An 18,713-nucleotide genomic window follows, 5' to 3' on the forward strand; every position below is an offset into this window, starting at 1 on the left:
AACACCTATTATAAAAGGAAACGGAATTTCGGTTTTTTTTGTGTGTCTTGACATGAAGGGATTGACAATAAAGCAGACTTTGACTTTTGACTTGAGAATAAAGCAGACTTTGACTTTTGACTTTGACTAAAACATCAAACGACTAATGATGATGCAGTAAAGATTTGAGACGGAAACACGATCTACGTATATTAAATATTAGTTTGAATTTGACTGACAATAGTCAGAGCACAAAATATTTCACATTCATTTTATTTCTTCCTTATTCAGAACAGTTTTCTTGGAGGGAAGCTCAACATTTGATGATTAAAATGAATAGCTGACTGCAGAAGTATATGTAAAAACATAAAGTTCATTTTGATTTCACTCAAGAGTTTCAGGTTGAGGTGTATCTGCTCCACTCCAAATGCGTCACAGACGATGATGGTGATGAAGATATTTTGGAGCACCATGATGTTATATCCTGCATTGCAAAACAGCGGCTGGAGCAGTCCTTGCTCATAATTTCAGTTCAATCCATCAACAAACTGTCAGGAAAGAACCAACAAGATCACAACGTGCATGCTAAAATAGGATTCCTAAAAGGTTGCTTAAGTGTTCACAGAGAGTTTTTACTTGTCACTTTTTCTTGTCACCAAGAAACTTTAAACATATTAGGTAAATAAATGTATAATTGTCCTTGCTCACCTGATTGACACTATTCATCATTCTTGAACTTGCCGTTGACGTAGGGAACATAATCCAAAATGACTCGCCATTCTGTCATGTGCACCATAGCTACGCCACCCACTGTGCCCCAAACAGCCAGTGTTGGTATCCTGTGAAGGAAACATTGAACTCGTTTACCATAAAATACCTGAGGCTGTGATTACACTACAGTATATGACTAAAATTTAATTGTGGCCTCGGCTATCCTTGATAAGGGTCCCCCAACAAATGTCACAAAACTGAAAAAGAAAACAACCCAATAACCGTATCACACTTAATGGATGAGATATCAATGGGAAATAAACCAAGGAAGTAAACCATCATGCGCCAAAACAGAGATTCACGTTATCTCTACCTTTACATGACAACATGATAATAACAAACTTGAAATGTGCCTCATTATCATTTCAAATAAAATGTCAATGTTGTTTTTCTGACATGACCCCAGCTAGGCTAAATGCTAACTGCTAGCTGTAGACTTGGGGCGCTTCCGTTCGTGAAACGCCCCCACACCTCTCATTAAAACAAAAAAATGAACAGAAGCTTACCACAATTTAGCCATGGACATATATTTCTGTCCGACCACTTTACTCAACATTGTTCTTGTGTGACCTCCTCCTCGTCCTCACAAGGAACGTGCAACCAACAGGGTACTTCCGCCACAATTCTAACTACGTATAAAGGCTACGTCTGCCCTCTAGCGGACACAATGCGTTATGGCTAGCTTTTGCTTAAAATGGTAAGAACATTTGAAATATTTGAACAGGGATGTGCAGACAGGTTTAAGACAATGAGACAGCGATCTCTGATATTAAAAATGGCACATTTATTACTACATTACTGTTATATACACAACAGTTCTCAATATCTACTTTATATATAAAAATAGGAAACTGGAGGCACTTTGAGGACAAAGCCTACATAGATATTGCCCTCAAATATTTATGAAGACAGAAAGAGCTGTGGCAAGTCATTTGTTGCGGTTGACAAATCTTCTAATTAAGAATATTGTGTTATCATACCTGCACATTGTAGAAAATTCCTTTACATAAACACAAGTCCATTTTGTTTTTGCATTACTAGAACAATTCTTTTTGGATGAAAATAAACTCACGGGTTATTCCATAGGCATAGGGCATAATCTTCAAATGACCCAAAAGGTAATCCAAATAGTTTTCCAGCTGATACATCATACAGCTGTACATACATTTACATGGCAGTCAAGGACAAGCTCATATTCAAAATATAGTCAATCCACAAATAAAAGGTCTAAGTAGGATTCAGTGTCAAAGCTGTCGCATCAATAAATTCTTGTTGATGCTCTTGAATGCACCATCATATATGCATGTAACAGAAGTATTCAGGCACTGGTTAGTAACTTTCATCCACACTCCCAAAGTCAAAAAAATGACTAAGGCCACCCCTTATGCATTTGTTTTGATGAATTCTATCACCTGTATAATGAAGCTAAACAACGTTGTAAATTGATTGCGGCTCCAACTCAAATGAATCATATGAATAATCTACACAAATAAAGACTGACAACATATTGCTCCACTTTAAACTGAACTGGCATAAACAAAGGAATCCAAATCAAAAGTCAGGTTTGCACAGAAATAACAAAAAAATATGTATATATAATAATTATCACAACATGTGACAATATAGCCAGAATTTGTCATTTCTAACATTCCCAAGCATCTGGCACAACACAAAACACCTCACTTTGTTCCCGCAATCTAAAAAAGTCTCCAATTTAAACAATGTAAACAAAGAACATTAAAAAAACACACACACTTACACACTAAATTTTAACTATCTTACAATGAAACAAAAAAACCGAACAATTCTACAAACGGAAGCTCATTACAGAGGCTTTGCAGGTGATCAAAATGGGAGGGGTGTTTCCCATGATAAAGAAACCAAGTCAATAAATGGCAATTGAGTAAATTAATAGTGAGGAAGGTAGCTTTACAACTCGCCATCCCTTTTAATACTCTTTTTTTTCCCCAACACAACTTTTGCGAGATGAGCTTGTCATTGTCATCCATAACATGTGACCCGATTGGTCCAATCACAGAGGACAGCCGGAAATGTCCACAACTGGCAATAGAATGGTCCCTATGTAACCATTTGTCATCTGCTCTATATGCTCAAATGTAAAAAAAGAAAGAAAAACATTTGCAAAAATCATTCTGGTGGGATGGCTATTTAAGAGAGAATAATAACAAATGGAAAACATATTGCAGGGTCACTCTGCTTAATAATAATTGAAAAAAAAGTCCTCTTGTGACTAGGCCGTGCAGGATGGCTGCTAACACCTGGTCTAAGTGGCAACTCGTGTGGGGCAAACTGATATCTGGAAGGTCTATTAGTCTGGAAGCCCCTCATAGAAACTGGTTGACGGTATCTGGAGATGAGTCTTTCCTCAGTGGTGCTGCTACCTCGGGCAGTCTGTCAGTTCAACTTTGCGCTTTCCAAGGAGGAAACACCACACATGCTGCATGTACACCAGATGGAGTAAGAAATGTTTATATATAAAAAAATTTTTTTTAAAAAAAGCCCAAGTCATGTCCCCTCTGACTTTTCAGTCAATCTATCTAAGACCTTCTGTTATATTTGGGAATGCCACGTGTTACAACATAATAATACAAATTGTGGCTTTGCGCACAGAAGGAATTGAGGACTATTTGATCCAAACAGGTTTGTTCCCAACGTGTAAAGCGTTCTGTTTTTTCAGAATGTCTTACAAAAACATGACCATAAGAATGTCCCCACCTCTGTGTCCTTGAGTCAAATCATGTAAATAGTATGAATACACGGTTCTCCCTCTTTCTTGTTCTATACAAGTGTGCTTGTTATGTTTGTTTGTTACTGCCCCCCCACCCCCTTTTTTGACAACGATGAGGCGCCCCGTGTGCCTTCCCAAAACCACATGGAGGTGCATTAAGGCCACGTCTTCAAACATCTGTTAGTCAACAGGAGCTGGAAGAAACACATTTGGGCAAATATGTTAGGTAAATCTGCATAGACAATGTCAAAATAATAATACAGTGGTAGCTGGACTTGCAACATTTATGAGAGCGCCAGTCATCGCACGCACGTCAGTAAATTCAAGGCAACGTTAATATGACGCAGTCTTGAACATTTGCAACAAGGTAGGAGAGTTTGGCGGTCTACAATTAACGAAATTAATATCTGAGACGGCGGCGCACTGGTTAGCATGTCCGCCTGCATGTTCTTCTCGGGTATCACGGCATCAAAAGTTGATGCAGAGTTGGACGGCTTGCAAGTCAAGGCACCACTGTAACCGCACCGCTGAAAGCTTGAAAGCAAACCTCGGAATTACATATGGCTTATTGGATTGTGTCCATCACCGCCGAGCCCTCCTCCCATCTGCATCTGGGGGTCCACGCCCGACACTTTCTCCTCCTCTCTTCTCTTGAGGCAGGCGGCCTTTGGGTTGAGATTACGCTCTTTACAAAAGGCACATAAGCAACGATTAGGGCAACTTCAATGAGCCATAAGTTTGGACTTCACACGAGTGGAGCAGAGGAGAGGAAAGGGGGAGGAAGAGGAAAAATAATGAGAAGACAGGAAAAGTAGGATGAGAAGAAGCAGATATCTATCCTTCCTCGTATAGTCTCCCTTTCTCCTCCTTACTGGTCCAGTTAATAGAGGCGTGAAAAGAGAAAGTGGGTGTTACACAGAGTCTGAACATGACCTTTAAGAGGAAATGCCCCCAGGCTCTCGTAAGAAGAAGCTCGGCTGTCTGTGTGGACAAGACTAGTGACGTCAGACCGGGTTGGCCGACCTACCTCGCACCTGCTTCTCCAGGCCCAGTATGACCTGGACGGCCTGCTGCAAGATGACAAGCTTGGTCTGGGCCTTGTCGCTCTGCAGGTGAACCTGACACATCCTGCCCAGCTCTCTGAAGGCTTCGTTTATGTCGCGCACTCGCACCCGCTCCCTAGCGTTGTTAGCTAGGCGCCGCTCGCGCTCCCTCTGCTCCTTCTCTTCGGCCGTCAGGTTCTCATCGGTCACTGGGATAACGCTGCAGCCAGGAGGAGAGCGATTGGCGCGGCTGGTTAGCAAAGCCAAATCACAACCTGGCTTAGCCTACGCTCACGCTCATATTCTTAAGTGGAGTGCTTCTCCATTCTAAATGCTCAAAGTTCCTCCCTGCAGGTGAGATGAAGAAACAGCCCAGTGGAGTGGGCCGGGCCAGAGGGCAGGCGGATGTGTCTTTCTTCTTCTATGCATTTTTTTTTTTTGAGAGGCCATGTCCTAATAAACACCGTACTCTCCAAACTAATGTAATTGTGAAAGGTCACTGAGGTCCAGGATGAAAGTTGAGGGGATCTTACAACTTTCCAGCAGAGGGACAGAAGATGTGAGGAGGGTGTGAGAAGTAAAGCTCTCTACCCACTACAGCACATCAAAGAAGAGTGACGGCATTGTGATAAATACATCACAAGTCAATGTATTTATCGGAAAGAGGTCAAGAATAGCTCAAGGTTGCCATCTGTAAAAATAAGCCGAGACGTGGATGGAGGATGAAACATCAAACGCAAAGCAGCATAATGAGCGTGGTTGTGTTGCAAGGACATGCGGCACTTTGAGGTTGAGGCGGGTTAGGACACGTGAGAACACGCAACGCATGTCGAGCTTGTGTGTAACATCAAAAGCCACAATGGCGATCGAAAAAAAGCCAAAGTAACAAACAGGTTAATAAACTGGTAAGGTGAGGTGAAGCACACAGACATGGGGGAAAAAGAAGCACAAAGGATATAAAAGTAAGACAAAGGTAACACACACACACACACACACACGTACACACACACACACACACACGTACACACGCATCCAGCCTGTGCTACCACAGGAAAACCAAAACCAGAGAATGGGGGTGTTTTCCAAACAGTCACATAGCTTCATTCCCTTATTCCCTGCCCTCACTTTGGAGGTGACTTCAAGGATGGACTGAATGGTGTAGAAAGCTTAAATGTTCCCGGATGTAATTGACCAAATGAACAAACAACATTTTTGATTCTAACCAAATGGGCCAAACAGGAGCATGAAGCCATGTGATAGTTTAGTTTGTCAAGTAGACCTTCCCCTCCTCCTCCTCTTCGTCCTTCCTCTCTCCCTGGACACCCACTGACCTCGGACTTGCTGCTCCAGGTTGAGTATAACGTTAACGGCCTGCTGGAGCACGTTCAATTTAGTCTGCGGTTTCTCATAGTTCAGATGGAGCTGACACATGCGGCCCAGCTCCTTAAAGGCCTCATTGATGTCCCGCACGCGGAGCCGCTCGCGGGCATTGTTTGCCATCCTCCGCACTTTCTCCCGCCCAGCTTTAATCTCCACTGGTAGATCTTCGTCATCCTCATCAATCAGACTAGCCAATGGCAGATGAGGGGGGGAAGGAAACAACATTGTGGGCACAGTTCAGGTAAGCATCAACTTTCTTAGCTAGATGTGATGTAGCTTTCTGACAATCATTAACATTGATCTGAGAAGTTTTAGATAACGCTACGCTAAAAAGTGTTAATGTCATACGAGAAAAAAAAAAAGCACCTTGTTTGTAGATCTTGCAGCTCTTTGTTCTCATCCTCTGACTTGTCAGTCACAGAGCAGTTTTCATCCTCATCCTTGGACTCTCGTTTGACGTCACTGGAGCGATTCAGGCTGCTCACTAGACCTGCAAGCAAAACGGGACAAAAATATGACTCGCCGAGTCTCTGTGACAAGGAGAAGAAAAGAGAGAAAGACCCACTATTGAAACCTTCAGGCTGAGAGCCTTGGAGAGCTGATGAGGAACTGTGGTGCCCAAGTCCTCCACTAGAGGGCAGGCCAGCAGAGTCTTCGTGGTGGTTGGAGACCTTCAAGTCAAACCATGAAGTAGGAATGTTGATCATGTTTCAAGAGCAAAACATTCTGCAGGATTAATTTATGAATCTCACCATTCCTGGCAGGCGACTGGACAAGCCGAGTGCTACGTTACTAAAAACTGAAGATAATCCCAAACCGGAGGTCAGCAGATTCTGCATCTCAGCCAGTCCTGGTGCCCCTTGTCCACTGGCGTGTCGCTGAAGAACATGAATGGCTTCGTCCAGGCGGTCCTCCAGTTTATTAGACTGCAGCGAAGCAAATTACAAAGCGTAATGACCTCATCGACATGTATGGCTGACAAAACCTTGGGAAGCCATTGAAAGGCTCACCATGCTCTGAAGTCCACCATGAAAGTTAGGCGAAGGTGTAGCTTGTCCAGATGACCTTGTCCACTGGGAAGCTGAGCCTGTGGAGGAATCTAAATGGTTTACTCACGTAAAAATACTTGTTTGTCTCCACCAAGCAGGTCGGCTGTAGATAATTACTTTATGAACTCATTTGCTCTAACGATAAAAAGGCAAAGTAAATATGTATTCTATAAATAATTCCATTCAAGTCTTCACTTTCTACTGACATTCTCTTTCAACTTGTGCCACTCACAGTATTTGATGTGTGATGATGTCACTCCAGAACAAATTGTAAAGACAAATAGGGAAGTGACCTCTCCCTCTTTTTATTTTGACTATACTTTCCCTTCCTATCTCATATGTTATATTTGGAAGGTGAGCGGGTCTGGGGGATCATTAGAAGGTTAAGTTCTTATGTGGTGTTGCATTTGCACAGAAGTAGCACCACTGTCTGCACTACTGAGAATTCCAGAAATTACATTTTTAATGGTACATTCAACCTTCACGAGGCTATAAATCTCATGATGACTGCAGTCTTTCATAGAAGTAGTTTAGAGTTAAATCAGGAGGTGATGACTGACCTGAAACAGCCTGAGGAGAGCCGGACGGAGTGGACGGGGACGAAGAGTAGCCATTACTGTTTGGGTCTGAAGGATAGATCTGTGCACAAACATATTGCGTTTCGGTACGATCAAATAAAACCCAGATGCTCAATTATCATTAAAAGGTTCTGAGGAATGTGCGAGAAAATGTTCACGTGGATTTGCGTCTGCACAACTTACAGAAGCCAGCGCCTTCCCAATCTCATCACCGGAACTCCCAGGTACTGATCCCCGATTGGCTTGACAGAAAGAGGAAAAAATGTTTCTGATTAAAATGTGCTCTGAGCGCCAAGTCTGTGATCAAATGCTCCCATACCGACACTGTTCATGAAGGTCTGTTTTAAGACTTTACACATAATAGTACCGGCAGTAGGAGGTGTCTGACTGGGAAGTCCGTAGCTGTTTGAGCCAGAGTGGAAGCCAGCCGGGTGGTTGCCGTTGACCTCGCTGCCATGCAGGGGGTAGTTTTGGGGCGAAAGGGGAAGCGGTTGCCGTTTCTGGGACGCCAAAGAGACCAAAGGGTTTCAACACATCAAGCAGACAAATGTCCCAATAACAACTCGTAACTATTAAGGCTCACCAGTCTGTCTTGGGGGTTGATGGCAGTAAAGGGACCATGCTGGCTCAGATGGGTGGAGTTACCCAGCATGGAAGGATAACCAGGTTGAACCATCGACCCAGCAGAACCCCATGGATCGGAAGGCGGGTGGAGGCCTTCTGTCAGGGTTGCATGAAGAGACAGAGAGGGGAGCCGCGGTGGGAGGTGGGTGTGTGGGTCCAAGAAGGGTGAGGGACATCCAGCCACAGGAGAGGAAAAGACAATAAAAGGCACATATGAGACATGTCACATTAGTTTGATGATTTCATCCAACCGTGCTCATGATGAAATGCTAAAAAGATGGGGCATTTTTAAACTACAGTACGTATGTAGGTCAGCAAACATTTTTGCAACACAAGCATTTTTTATGTTACTCAATCTCAACGGACAAATAGAGGTTGTTGTGCCAACTGGCGATTGAACTCACCTTGCATGTAGAACGGTGGTGTGTAGATGCTTCCTGCTTTCGAAGCAGAGTAGCCAGCATTGTCCCTGTTAAAATCCTCGCCCGAGGCACAAACCTGAAAACAAACAAAAAACCCGCACTTCAAATGCTCGATTTCATTACTAGACATAATGGACACCAAATACATTATAATAGTCTTATCCTGCCTGTGACTCATTTTGACTCTTTTCAGTATCAGGCTGTTCAACAGAACCAGTCTGAGAATGCCTTTGAATCCTTAACACACATAAGCAAAAGAGCACAGGACAGGAGTTGCAGTTGGCCGTTAAACGGACCCACAAGAACCAAGTTACCGACAGCTTTCTTAAGCAAAACGACTGTTGACGCGAGTCAAACTCGACTGCAACCGCACTGGAGTTTTCTGCTGTAATTTGATTAAGCAGAAAGAAAAAGGAGAGGAAAAGGAGGCTAGTGGAGAAGAGGGAAGGAGAGACGCACTCCTAATTACTGAACCATCTGTCGAATCCTGGATGGCGGCCAACTCCACTGGCAGCTGGGATGGAGGGGTGGGGGAGGGAGAGAGAGAGAGAGAGAAAGGGGAGAGCTTGTTGTTCGCGGCGGCGAGTGGGTGGGTGGTTGAGTGGGAGGGAGGGGCTGCGGGGTTTGAGGCGATGGCGGGGTGGGGAGGAAGAAACGGAGAAGGGGAGGGAGGAAATCGGCCGATCAGAAAGCGAGACTGGGAGGGGGGAAATGAGTTATGAATTTCCCTCCGTGAGCTACACAAATGTGCCTGGCAGAAGGGAGGAAATGTGGTCACAAAGTAGAAGGGCCCAAAAAGTATGACGCTATAAATACACTACAAATGGAGCGAGCGGTTCAATGAGTGGCTTTTTCCCCCGCGTTTCTCTCTTTAAATGACTGGTGCAGATACGCAGCTGCGCAAGCTGAATATACAGCATTGCTGCAGTTGGACAGTTTTGCAAGCCACAAAGAGGACAGAGATGCCAAATAGAACATGAAAAAAAGGAACGGACGCCATCTGAGAAAATGCAGTGCCGCCGACCGGGTGGGATGCGATGCTGAATGTTAGCACTTACCGAAGAGGGCAGGCCAGGGGGCACTTTCCGGATCTTTTTTGGCTGAGCTTCTGATGGAAAGAAGAAAAAACAAAGGAGGGTCAAACCGCACAAAACGTTCACATATGAACGACACTGATTATACAGTCACGCATTCGTAGTCTTACACAGCACTTGCGATTTTGGGTACTTTCAGAATAAAACTTGTAGCAATACTTTTGTTGCATCTGTGATTTTCTTGGTTGATATTCATTTGATCAATGTCGGTTTGCGTGTTCATCTCTTCCACTGATTCTCACCTAATTAAAGTATATTCTTATCGAATGTGAACAATCAACCACAGCACCCGCTTGACGAAAGGAAAGTGACAACTTCCTGGTACTTTAAAAACTTCAAGAGGAGAAGTGATTACAGACAGGCACTTCAATTGAGATTAGAATAGGGAAAGGCTTTCTGATCTGATGGAAATTGTTATCCCACTGAAATGGAAAGCGTGGGTCTTTTCAAATCTTACCGATGGGGTCTTGTGCGGGTCGTCTGCGAGGGTTGTTGCCCTCGTAGGAGGAATAAAACTGGGAGGCTGGTTTCAAGCCAGAGGGCGACAGGGCACCGGGACTGGGCATGGCGATCTCACTGGGCAAAAAGCCCGACTGTAAAATGACAAATGGAAAAAAAAAAAAAATCATGTATAACATAGTGGGTGGGTTAGGGGGACTCAAAATGCAAAGAAGGAAGATTCGTCTTGCTAACTGATTTACCTGCGTAGCAAATGACGAGTAAGAGCCTCTGTCAGCCTTCCCTGTTGGAAGGACACAAAATGAAATTAGGCCATGCTGTGCAAAATTAGGCATTAATGTCAACATTAAATCCTAGTCTGGCAACCGCCCCGTCTGCGTATGAACGCCTCGCATCTGCCGAGTCGATTGGGTATGATGGGCAATATTTATGACCGCGGAGAGCAAAACAACAACAAATTGAGCCATTATAAATGGTTCAGGGGCAATTGTGCCTGTCTCTGCTCCCCTCCCATGACAGTTAAACAGAGGCCAATGCAATCCCATGGGAGAGCCTTGTTTGTGCATGGGTGCCCTTTATAACCCCGACACCCCACCCGACCCCGCGTACACGCCCACCTCCATATTGAACGCACAGAATGGAACACAGTGCTGCTACACATCCTCCCCGATTATCCTGCTGCCTGCATCCATCAGCACCTGAGCATGAATATGGCTTGCCCTTAAGTGTGTGTACGGCAGACAAACAAGGAATGCATCCATAAATATGTATGTACGCTGCAGTGGCTATGGGGAAGATACTCGGATATTTTTTTGGGGGTGAAGACAGCTGCCGCGTATGTCTTCCTCAGCTGCTGAATTCAACTTACCAGCAATCCCTGGACCAAACACTGTGCCAGGTGCAATGCCAGCTTGCTCACTGTAAACGCCATCTTCGGCAAAACACTGTAAGAGAAGACGGCGCAAATTTTTGAAAAAAAAAAAAAAAAAAAAAATGAATTCAACCACAAATAGATATATATGTTATCTATATTTAATAACGAATGTCCATTTTTTCGGCACCCGAGTCAATATCTTATGTTTCATGATAAATACAAACCCAAAGTGTCTTCTGCAATGTTTTCATATTTGTTAAAAGGACCATTTTATCAAGTGCAGTCTAAGCAACAAAATAAACATTGAACAGGCAAGAGAGGCCAAACCGCTTGGCATCTCCATAACCAGGCTCAATGCAGTCACATGAAAGTCAAGTTTGCTCGTACCCTCCCCTGGTTGAAAGATGGGCTGCTCTGCTCTCCGGACCCCCAGGGACCGGATCCATTCCTCTCATCAACGCCTGTAAAGTAGAGAAATAGCAATAAATAATGTTATATAATCTATGTAACAAGGTTCAGAGAGCAGAGAAGTTGACCTGCTTATTAAGAGATGATCGAAGCTGTCAAAACCTTTACTCCACATCACACAAACAGTGTGGAGACATTGTAGTCACACGGATGAAAGCTATATGAAGTCTGAATAATTAACACCCAATGTGAGAGTCCCAAAATGATTTCCTCTATCCTTCGCTGACCTGTTCAACATCTTTACGTTTTTCCAACAAGGTCTAAATCTTATATAAGCGACGTATGTTATGCCTGGCGAGAACACTCTGGCACTCAGAGATGAATGCGTTTGAAACGACTGATTTTAAGAGTCCCTATTTCCTTCAATCTTTTCTTGAACTACAACATTGAATCTCTTGGGTAACGCGCAAGCTAAATTGCGGTCTGATTTGCATAATTGTGCATATTAATGAAGCTCAAGTCTATGAATATTCATATTTTGGTTTTGTTGTCTAATTAAAAAGCGGATGATGATGATGGGGGGTGTGGAGGCGGTCTCGAATCATGACAGGATTCGGCAGTATATCAGAATGATGGGCCCACGGTGCGATGGGTGCTGTGGCAACGCTGAAATATACACACACACACACAATCAGATTCAAATACTGGCGGATTCACTGAGGAAGAAGATTGCGTCCTTTCGACAGGTAACTGCGTCAGTCTGTCTACATTCAAGAAAAAGTGTGTTTCTGTTCTGGCCCAACCTAAAAATATAAGGAATAAGCAAAAGAAGGTCGAGCGTAAACAAAGACGTTGGGTTGAACGATTTATTGTTTCGGGATGGAAATCACGATCTCACTCATATCCCTCCCCCAAGCTTACCAATCAAAAATATTGGTATCAGGAAGTACGCATATACAAGTACATGCACTCATAGGTGACATGAAAAAGCAGTATCGGTGTATCCCTTTCATACGGCAGATTTTTTTTTAGAGCGAGAAAGCTGCATCAAGTGCAGACTATCAAACAGACTACAAACAAAATCGGACAAAGGATGAGTAACATCAGAGCAATTTTTATTTGATTTTTTTTACCCCAATGCAAAACTCCTCCCCTTCAGGCATGGCTAGTCTATAATTACACAGGAAGAGAGATACTGAAAACAGCCAGCCAGCCTGACTCACTGGCTTGAGAAGTACAACATTGACCAGACTTGCAGACATGTTTTGGGTCTCAACAGGAACATTGCCACAGGCATTTTGAATTCAATGTCTATACACCTTTTTCCTTCCCGCTGCAAAGTGAGTCACGCAGACACAAAGCATGAAGTCATATCCATGTCAAGACCTCAAGAGAGTTAAGGCCGTTAATGAAATACTGAACAATGTTCGGTAACACATGCCGCGTTGTTTTAACCTGTGAGTCACTGGAGACTTCTGCAACAGCTCAGTGCGCCGCAACCCCCAACGTTATCTTGTTTGCTTTTTTCTCGTCAAACGTTAAGACATTTGAAATGGCAACGTTAACTCACGATACTTCAACTAAATGTGCAGCAGATAGAGAATTTCACTTGAACTGATAGAACTCTGCTCACACTTCTGCATTTCAGTCTCATAAAGTGTCTAAAAATATATCCCGCATGTTCTCGGTTTCCAGAGAGCAAAAAATGAAAGTGGACTGGAATCACTTTAGCTCGTTGGTGACTTGAATCAGAGAAAACGAGAAGTTCACATACATTCCTAACTGAAGTCACAACCACAGAAGTTGAACCTCCACACACCCTAAACCTCAACATGGCCATATGTAAAAAAAACTATTTCACAAAACTTGAAACCCGTTGACAGGCAAAACATAGTCGTTCTCCAAACAAAGGGCCGTTATGTCACCGTTTCCCGTTAACGAATAAAAAAAACTTAAAGTAGGATGCAAGACAGCAGAAGGGGACAATGTTTTTCCCAGAGTCAGCAGAGGTGATTAATTGGTCGGGTCCTATCAACCCCCACTGCCTCTGCCTTTGTGGTTTTCTTGATTGAATAGCAACAGCTGACAAGGCGATGGAAATGACAAATGCAAGATATGGATGAGGAAATGCAGCGGAGATGACACGGGGGAGTACATAATGTAACATGTGTCAATCTTGTTAAATACTTTGCAATTCACTCAAAAAATTAATTGATTTTGGACTCACCTGAACTTCCAAACTGGCTGCTGGCTAGTCTGACTGTTGGCCTACTCTTGCCATTAGAAAGCGGAAGTTCAAACATCTGAAATGACAATTAGGACATTTTAACCAACACATGTAATCAAGTAAACTTGTGAGCAACCAAAGTGTTCAATCACTAAAGACCTGCCAACTATACATTTATTCAAAGGTTACTTTATCTTTTGAAGTCTTACTGCGCTAAAATCCAGCAAGTCGCTGAGCTCCTTGTCTGTCCCCACTGTCGTCATCCTCTGTTGCCGTTCGCTTGCCTTTTCGGTCTCAGCAAGCCACTGCAGGCACAGGGTAAAGAAAACATGAGGAAAAGAATCATTAATCCTTTCCAAAATTTATATTACAGCAAACAACCTCAAGTGTGGTGCGATTTATGACAGTGCACAGTCAATATCGTCAGAGGGAAATAGATTGCTATGATTATCATCATATTCCAATCCACCTCCTACACAACTTTTTCTGCACAGTGCAAGATAAAATGTGACATTTTATCAAGTTATGCCTGTGAAAGCTACAAAGGCATTCACACTAGCAGATATGATGTGCGATAAGGGCGTTACAAGCGTCTGATGCATCAATCATAACAAAATAAAGATGTACACCAAAAGTTGGAAATTAGTAATAAAACATTCATATTTGGCCACCGTTTTTATTTATTAGCAAGCAGTAATCATGATGACTTTGGGAAAACTATATCACCTGCAAATAAATACACATTTATCCTAAACCAATGTAGATTACAAAGTGAGACATATATAATGACGTATGAAGAAAAACTCCTATGCATTGAACAATAGCGTAAACAGTGCATGCTAATAGGCATTATATTGTCCGTAATCACATTTAAAACGAATATTCGAGGGTCTTCTGCAGTCTGAGGTCAAAATGGGGGAGTTCTCTCCTAACAAATGGAAGTTGTTAACGCTTGATCACCCCCACACCATCCTGCCCACAACTGAGACAAGTTGGCAAGAATCAAGTGCAACCCCCTAATTGACACAAGCAGCTAGTGTGTTGGCTGTAATAGTAAAGTATGTGTTTTACATGGAACACTTATAATGTGGAACAAATAAAACCCATTGGAGAAAAGAAAAAGAAGCTCAAACCTGTTGCCTGGCTTGCTGGTGGCCCCCACTCCGCTCAGCGAGGGGGACTCGACACAAAGAGCCGGTCGGCAAAGTTTCAATAGAGAATTTCAAAACTTGGCAAACATAAATAAAAATCGAAATACACAAGCGGAACTGTATTCGGCTTTATGAAAGTGTATAAAAATATAGTTTCGACTTTTGAGGGACTGTTTTACTGATGTTACTCGACATACTGGCAGACATCAATGTGTGTGGAGGGGGGGCTAACTCGCAATGCTAATACGTTGAGCACACCGAAGTGAAACAAAGAGGACTTTTTTGTTAACATGTAACCCAAACCTCGTCAGGGTGAAATGAACGAAAACCAATTATCTACAAAATGGCCCTTCTGTTTTCCCCGTGCAAATGCAACTTGACGGGGAAAAATGCGCTTAAAACTTGACTATTACTCCCCAACACCGTGACAGACAAGAAGAGTTGAACCTCCAACAGGCGTGTTGTGAGAATATATTTAGGACGCGTATTTACCTTGGCTCAGCTTTGTAGCATCCAACAATGACAAATAAAGCGCCGGAGAGGAGAAAAAACAAAGTTATGGACTGGATCCCTTGCCCCCCTCCGTGCTCCTCCGGATAGTGGGCTTGAGGAAGATGAGGAAAGCCAAGATTGAAACAGTCCAGCGCCTCGCTGCTGTCTTCGTCACGAAACCGAAACGCCGTCTCTGACACGAACCATAACTCAGCAATGACTCTGTTTCTTTTAATATTACAGAAATCGTAGCGACTTCATTTTCCAAGTGGACATTTTAGCAGCCTCCACATTGTCGCTTCCACAGATGTATCCCTCCGCGGCTCGGCTCACAGGAGGACATGGACGCATCCAGAAACATTAGCGGTGTCCAATTTCATCCAAAACGAATAAACGCCATGAAACGCGTTTCGATGGTTACCTGTTAATGTAAAAATAATCAAAATTTCCGGATACTATGTCCAATTTTGTCTGGAGCTACCGAACCGGAGGTTTGGACTTGCAAATCGCGCGGCTCTATGTCGAGGGGCGGATGAGGCGAAGAGTCCGGAGTGGACCAACGTTGAAGATGGAATGATAATATCGGAGAAGACGACCAATAGGATGCAGCCAAATTTGATTGACAGGTGGGACGTCCAAATATGTCAAACTCGAGGCAGTGTTGTTTTGCCTGCAGGTTGCAAACCAGCACCATCAATTACTTAACCAGCGCGTGTGTGAAAAGCCGTTTGAGATTATATTTGATATCTTTAATTCCCAGCTCAATGTCCATGTACAGTATGCTATTTTTGTCTTCACTAGCAAGAGGGCATACTAGTAGAATGACAACTAGCAATGTTTCCCCCCAGCACTAGTGCCACTTATGGCTTGCTAGTATGCAATTAAACTTGAAACTATACTCTGTTGCACCAGTAACACCCGTTTTAACATTTAATATCCTACTATTTAGTGTTTAAACAGCTGCACATCTATAATTTTAATGACAGTTATGCATTGTAGAGGGATTCTTGAGATTTCTTTTTTCAGTCTATGATCCCTGACCTTTAAAACAAAGATGTACTTCTTCTGTGGTAAGCAGACTTATCTGTCAAGGTCATCCTGTCCTGGCTTCACAGAGAATCCTCGTCCAGAAAGTGAAAGGCCCTTTGTTCAAAAGCAGGTGACCAAAATAAACAGTAAAATATTATGCTGATGCTTGCTACATAAATATCTTCCATAACACTAAAAACATGTAGTTGTCATACTAGTACTTCTAGAGACATCATAAACTACCAGTTACTGCAACTGTTAGTGAGTAGCTAATTTCGACAGATATTTTTAACAAAAGACCTACGTGCTGTCTGTTGTTCACGACCTGAACCTTTTGGGGGTGCGAGGGGGGTGAGGGGGAATAGCTGATACAGAAACAAGACTTGCACTTAAACGTCACCATTTGTTGTGAGACTTGAGACAAGACAAAACCCACACTGGTTCACACGACCGCAACATCTGCATTGGCCTTTTTACGAGAAAACCTAGCCATCCATGCACAACCACACACACACACACACACACACACATGCTCAGCACGCGTTGCACAGATGCACACCTGCACGACATTAATTGTGGTACCCAAAGTATTCTTTAGAATTTCAGACCTAACCACATGAAAACAAATCTTCTTGGTACTTGGTCCACAAAACCTTTGAATTAATAAAAATAAAGAGCGCTACATACTCACCCCGAGACATCTTTTCAACAAGGGAGTCAACACGAGTGGATCAACCTCAATATGACAAAACGTGTTTCATGTCACTGATTCTCCGTGCTGCTCCTGCAGTGCACTTGGGGGAAACATAGAGCGTGTGTTTGCATTGGAGGTGATCATATTGCTGTGCTACGTCAACATCAAACGATGCCTTTCAGAAACTAGGACGAATGAAATGTTGCGTTGTGCGGTGGGGGAGACACTCAGAAACACACACACACACACACATGCACAGCAATATTGGAAAAATAAAAATCTATATTTAGAGAGGAACTCCATTTTCCTAACACCACACCCCTCCCACGCATTCATGGCCTCGTCTTACACAAGCACCTCAAGTTTGTAAATGGGTTACCCCAGTGCAGCCACCCACGCATCAGGTACAGTATGAAAACTTATAGGGCATCCTGTTATGACTTCTGGTTTCCTGTTTCCTGTATAAAAAAAAAAAAAAAAAGCACGGTCTTCACACAGACACACACACACACCACAAATTAAGATCAGCTGGAAATTATCGAAAATACGTAAACCTACTCTGTACTCGAAGGGCAGGTCAACTCAAAAATATATTCAATGCGGACTCGAGTCTAACCACCGTATAATGATTAATATTGTGTTTGTGTAATTTAATGTATTTTTCAAATAAAATGTACCCGTTTTTATCCATCCAAATGTACCCGTTTTTATCCATCTGCTTTCAGGAAGACACGACGCCAGCCTCCTCTCTTCTGCGCAATGTTTTATTTCATGTCGTGTGATTCCGCAAAAGCTGTACAAATGTCAAGGGCCGATTGCATCAGCAATAGCATGCAGTAGTGCATGGAAAAGAAGCGCGTGTGAAATACACAAAGCTCCTGCCGAGATACCTGAGCATCCCTCGCCACAGGGGTCAAGCTACATTGCTCCTAATGAGCAGCTCCACCTTCCTATGGTGCCTCTGGCCTTTTTTTTTTTTTGGTCAATGTGTACACGCTTAATTCTCTTGGCACAAACATAACAACCTTGTATACATTTTGGCAACACATTTTAAGAATCATTTAGCAAGTCTTTGTGTGTTTGTTCTGTTGTGACGACAGGAAAAAGGGGCACCACATCCCCTTGTTCTTTTTTTTTTTTTTTTTTTTAAACTCATCATCCCCCCATAACCCCTCCCGGAATTCATTAGCAATCAAAAGCAACTGACAAACGCCCGATCTTAATTACATTCTCATTTGCATATTTGCATATTAATGACTGCAGACGTAGCTGTTTTTCTGCTGCAGTAGTCAACCTCCCTCCCTTTGCGTCAACGTTGCTCAGATAACCAGAGCACATCCACTGCAACACTGTGTGTCTTTGTGGTGGCTCAAGGCCCATTTGATCTTTTTCTGTGTGAGAAATGTCTTGAGTAGAAGCACAAGGAATTACAATACATTACAGCACATGAAAACATTTTTCAAAATGGGATATTCACTTCCCTCTGTTTTTAGCCACACTAAATTTCAGGGGGTCCTGACTCATGCACTGCTGAAAACAGAAAATGCCTTGATTGTATTTTCCCTTGTGGATGCAGCACTTCATCCAAGCTGCTGCATTGTACATGTCAGTTATTCACCACGTCCACAGTTTCTCCAAACAACAGAAATGAACGCTGTTACCTTTTCACGGTTTTGACTTTATAAACTGG

The 18,713-nt window shown here is 43.0% G+C and overlaps 2 protein-coding genes across 11 annotated transcripts; both read right to left on the reverse strand.

Annotated features, from left to right (window-relative positions):
* Window positions 1-236: 236 nt before the first annotated feature.
* On the reverse strand, window positions 237-1,383 carry LOC133166235 (cytochrome b-c1 complex subunit 10). Its single transcript, XM_061296293.1, has 3 exons — window positions 1,257-1,383; window positions 688-818; window positions 237-527 (listed from the first exon to the last, which is right to left on the reverse strand). Exons 1-2 carry the CDS (start codon window positions 1,304-1,306, stop codon window positions 698-700), a joined length of 171 nt encoding a protein of 56 aa, XP_061152277.1. The 5' UTR covers window positions 1,307-1,383; the 3' UTR covers window positions 237-527; window positions 688-697.
* A 129-nt stretch (window positions 1,384-1,512) lies between these two features.
* On the reverse strand, window positions 1,513-16,353 carry tcf3a (transcription factor 3a). Of its 10 annotated transcripts, none has more exons than XM_061296289.1 (20): window positions 15,301-16,353; window positions 13,867-13,962; window positions 13,658-13,733; window positions 11,410-11,483; window positions 11,017-11,092; window positions 10,391-10,431; window positions 10,147-10,282; window positions 9,654-9,703; window positions 8,578-8,671; window positions 8,133-8,269; window positions 7,917-8,049; window positions 7,733-7,791; window positions 7,532-7,610; window positions 6,933-7,009; window positions 6,675-6,848; window positions 6,488-6,593; window positions 6,289-6,412; window positions 4,527-4,762; window positions 4,058-4,164; window positions 1,513-3,693 (listed from the first exon to the last, which is right to left on the reverse strand). In XM_061296289.1, exons 2-19 carry the CDS (start codon window positions 13,918-13,920, stop codon window positions 4,082-4,084), a joined length of 1,809 nt encoding a protein of 602 aa, XP_061152273.1. In that variant the 5' UTR covers window positions 13,921-13,962; window positions 15,301-16,353; the 3' UTR covers window positions 1,513-3,693; window positions 4,058-4,081. The 10 variants fall into 10 exon arrangements, with proteins under 10 accessions (XP_061152273.1, XP_061152268.1, XP_061152272.1 ...); XM_061296284.1 differs by having other exon boundaries at window positions 4,058-4,184; XM_061296288.1 differs by having other exon boundaries at window positions 4,047-4,164; window positions 15,301-16,352.
* Window positions 16,354-18,713: the final 2,360 nt, after the last annotated feature.

The sequence above is a fragment of the Syngnathus typhle genome, linkage group LG13, assembly GCF_033458585.1.
Source record: "Syngnathus typhle isolate RoL2023-S1 ecotype Sweden linkage group LG13, RoL_Styp_1.0, whole genome shotgun sequence".
NCBI lineage: Eukaryota > Metazoa > Chordata > Actinopteri > Syngnathiformes > Syngnathidae > Syngnathus > Syngnathus typhle.

Coding starts and splice junctions, on each gene's coding strand:
- LOC133166235 (XM_061296293.1), bottom strand. CDS start 1,306: ATGTTGAGTAAAGTGGTCGGACAGAAATATATGTCCATGGCTAAATTG. Junction 819..1,256: donor ATGTCCATGGCTAAATTGTG/GTAAGCTTCTGT, acceptor TTTCCTTCACAG/GATACCAACACTGGCTGTTT.
- tcf3a (XM_061296281.1), bottom strand. CDS start 13,920: ATGACGACAGTGGGGACAGACAAGGAGCTCAGCGACTTGCTGGATTTT. Junction 13,734..13,866: donor ACTTGCTGGATTTTAGCGCA/GTAAGACTTCAA, acceptor TTGTCATTTCAG/ATGTTTGAACTTCCGCTTTC. Junction 11,093..11,409: donor CATCTTTCAACCAGGGGAGG/GTACGAGCAAAC, acceptor CTTCTCTTACAG/TGTTTTGCCGAAGATGGCGT.